The 4,089-nt window shown below is 34.9% G+C and overlaps 1 protein-coding gene across 1 annotated transcript; it reads left to right on the top strand.

Moving 5' to 3' along the window:
• Positions 1-582: 582 nt before the first annotated feature.
• Positions 583-3,665, top strand: LOC121966154 (Nance-Horan syndrome protein-like; the record flags this gene model as incomplete). Its single annotated transcript, XM_042516263.1, has 3 exons — positions 583-787; positions 2,396-2,529; positions 3,473-3,665. Coding segments are annotated over 3 exons (507 nt in total), but the record flags the coding sequence as incomplete, so codon positions are not given.
• Positions 3,666-4,089: the final 424 nt, after the last annotated feature.

Raw genomic sequence — 4,089 nt, 5'->3', positions numbered from 1 at the left:
CTTCATAAATATAACGTTTTGGAATACTCGCAATACAATAAGTAATTGTTTTACTGTAAGTAATCAACAGGGGAAGTTTCTTGAAAACATCTGTCAGTAAATTTTTACCTGAATGTTTTATTTTTTGTCATATGGAATTTATAATACATATCTTTAAAGGCCATTTTCTCAAAATTAGTTTTTTTTCTTATACTCTGAGCCAGAAATCACTTCAGTAGCTCTAACATAACACAAAATTATCCAGTTTTATTCCCATCTATTTTCATCGTGTATCCTGGTTTGTTCAGAAATCGTTCACAGCTGCATTTATAGAAACTTTTACCCCTGAAAATTTGGCGATTTATGCAGTGATATAAAAGATACCCGAAATTCTGTCTGTGAAACCTTTGAAATGTATGTAAGCAAAATAAAAAAAAAAAAAAAAAAAAGAATTTTAGACCTTTTTTTAGAGAATTTTTTTCTGTGAATGTGTGCAAATTGTGCATATTTAACTATACGATACCTGTAATGCAAAATAATAATAATAATAATAATAATAATCTTGGGAAGTTTCTTGGTGGTAGTTATTAGTTAAAAATGTGACCTGACTCCCCTGCAGGGTTGTTGTCTGACCTGCTGCGTCTCTCTCTGACAGCGGTATCAAACCTGGATGTGGAGAGTAAGCTGACGGCACATTACCAAGCTCCCTGGCACCAGCAGAGGAACGTGTTCCACCCCTCCACACGGCCAGCATGTGTAGTCGACCTCCACAGGCAAGCCAACCTCAGCCTGTGGGCCCTGCACCGAGGTGAGGCCCCTGTGACGCTCAGTCTGACCACAAACAGCTGCTCCAAGCTTTCGCTCCCTGTCTGTCCTTACCGATTAATCCACTCTCATTTTTTATTCAACATGTCATTTAAAAACATGTTCTTGTTTTCTTGTGTTATTTTAAGAGCCTCCTCTAGGAGTCATGTTCCCACCACAAAGGGATGCCTCTTATTATTATTCTTGTGTTGCTCTGCCGCCTAGTGGACATTTTTCTGCAACTGCACCCTGGTGGAACAAGCTGAAGTGAACAGTGTGAACAGTTAGATGACATAATGTGTGAATATTTGTTTATCAAGTACAGCTGCAATCATGATGGAAGTGTATGATGGTCATTCCCATGCTTAATTATGGTTCATAAGTTGTTGCAGCAATTTTCGGGCTGTTACCTTTGCTGCATTTTTTTTACCAGCACCTTTTATACAAGAAATGCAGCCCAACAAAGAAAGAAAGATGTGCACCAAGTGCTTCAAATTAAAAGACATAGAAGGCATGACAACACAATGAACCTGCATGTTAAAATAGATTTTTAAAAAAAAGATGAGATCAGAATAAAATACATAAAATGCATCCTCACATGGATAAAACCCACTTGATAATACTAGTAAAAGTTTGATAAAAATAAGGATAAAAATAAAATGCATGAAAAAAGCTGTAATATAAAACCCATTCAGATAATATTTATAAAAATAAAGCTAAAATGTAAAAGGCATAAAATTAGAATCAAGAAAATTTGTCAGAAATCCCTCCAAAACATCACATTAAGACAAAAAGACCTCAAGGAGCACTATAAAAATAATTTTGTGATTTGGTATCTAAAACTTTTGAATATTTCTGCAAGAATAACACTTTTTGGTGATTGGATAGCGAGCACTTCTGTTCTGAAAACTGCTCGGCTTTATTATCACACGCCACGCTGTCTGAACGCTCCGGGTTTCTCGTTTGTGGTTAGAAAGTTTTATGAGGCAGTCATTATCCTAAAGGTCACTATAGGTCACTTTATACAGTTTATATAAGTTCAAGTTTTTTAAAAAATGCTCTCACTAAAATGAAATGGCTAAGATGGGATCAAAAATATTTGCAAATGATAAAAATTCATTAAATCCACAAGAGTCTCAACTTTCTGGTCATATCCAATTTTTGTAATTCCAAACTGTTTGGCGACGCCAGAGTGCAGAAAAACGCAGGACAACTCAGTTTATTGAAATTATGATTGTTTAAGTACGAGCGTAGAAAGAAAAAAAATAGAAAAACAAATCTGGTTCGGTCAAAAAAATCAGCTCTTTAATATCATAAATCATGTCAAGTACACCAGCCAATCTGTGTCTTAAACACATCACTTGAAATCAAATAATTAAACGGGGACATTATTTAATCATGTTGAATATCATATTCAATTTAATCATGCTGTGCCACATTTTCAACAATTTTTAAATATTTGTGCTTTGTCTTTAAATAATATTTATGCTCATTTTACATAATGTTCACACTCTTTTTGTTAAATAATATTCACAATAATCACTAAATTATTTTTAATTAATTTTTAATTAAGAAAGTGGGAAGTTTGCAAACACGTGGATTCTTGTTGCAGATCACCTGAGGAGACGATCCGGCAGCAGGGAGCGGAGAGTAACCATCTCGATCTCTGCGGTGCCCCCCATGCCCATGTACCCCTCCCCAAATATCGCCCAGAGGAAAGAAACGAGGAGCTCCAATCTGACAACGGTGAGACGACTCATATTAGTCAAGAGGAGCGTTAAAGTTACAGTTTCAGATGTTCATATTTAGTTAAAATATTTAGTTAAAAGATACATTAAAAAATAAAATTAGAAGGGGAATACAGTTACATATAAGTGGGTTTTTACATAAAGTACTGGCTCATGGTTGCACTATATGAACAAATTACTTACATTACTTTTTGTTTGAGAACATATGAAAAGTGCATGAGAGCAGTCTGATGTAAATATGTCCTGAAATCAGTCTTTGATGCAAGAATGAACATGTAATTTTGCATATTAGGCTCCTTTTAATCCGATTTTTAGGAAGTCAGGGAATCAGTCAGTACAATGAAAAGATCAACAGGCATTTAATCTTTTACCGCACTGAATCAACAGACTGACATTTCATTATTAAATCAACATTTAGTTATTTGTGACCATATTAAATTATAATTTACAATAATCAAATTGTCAAAACATGGCACACAGTTCCTCCTTTGAGATGTTATTTTGCCAGTCAAGCACATAATAAAATTCATGCTATTTAACACTATAACTGCATTTTATGAGTGTGTATGTTTTTTATAGGTTTTTTTTTTTTTTATCTTAAATTTTTGAAGTAAAAATCATATTTTTTCCTCCTACCAAGCAGCCAGAGAGACTTGCTAGAGATGCAACAACACAGTTAGCACAAACACAGGTAAACACAACAGACCGTGTCTCCAGTGTGTGTCATGTGGTCTGTGTCTCATTTTACAGCCCTGAATTTATATTTATGTTTTATCACCTTGAGAATAAGGATGTTTTTTTGTTCTCATCTCATCGACCTCTCCAAGTTTATCCCGGTATTATTGTCCTTTCTGTGTCCACGTGTTTGTTTTGTTGAATATGTCCATGTTCACTCATGTCATTTGCTTGTTGTCCTGTTTTGTTTTTGTCCCGTACTTCAGTTTGAATCCACCCGCTCCTCCTCCCCCACCGAATGTTGCCGATTCTCTCCCTGGAGCAGAAAGGTAGTGGTTCCTCCCTCCCTCCCCCCCTCCCGGCTCCTGCGTGCTCCTTCTAAAACTTTATTTCACAACTTCTTACCTGTTCGTGTTTGTTTCACTCTTAATTAACATAACTAGTCTCTTTCTAATGCATGCCATCTTAACGCAGCTTTTCTCCGGCAGTCGTTTGCATCCTGCTCCAACCAGTTAGGAACACGAAACTCGGTGTTCGTACGGTCATGAAAAACCTGAAAAAGTCATTTTTTCCAGGCCTGGAAAAGTTTTGGAAAACTACATATACCCTGAAAGTTTTGGAAAAGTCATGGGATTTGTTTCACGAATCTGTAAAATAAACACAATGTATTCAAGGATCAATTTTTGAAAGTTGAAAATCAATTCATAATTTCTGTTTTTACAGTTTGATAAATGGTGTAAATTCTTTGGTGATTTTTAATGAAATCCTGCATTTATTTTCTTTAAAAATTACCAAATATTTCAAATATGCCCAATATTTTTCTTGAAAAATACTACTACAAAAAACAAAAAAGAAAATATGGAAGCAGTGTTTATAATAATAA

This window comes from Plectropomus leopardus, unplaced genomic scaffold (genome assembly GCF_008729295.1).
Source record: "Plectropomus leopardus isolate mb unplaced genomic scaffold, YSFRI_Pleo_2.0 unplaced_scaffold23309, whole genome shotgun sequence".
NCBI lineage: Eukaryota > Metazoa > Chordata > Actinopteri > Perciformes > Serranidae > Plectropomus > Plectropomus leopardus.
Note: the sequence above shows the minus strand (reverse complement) of the source record. Positions and strands in the feature narration are given on the sequence as shown.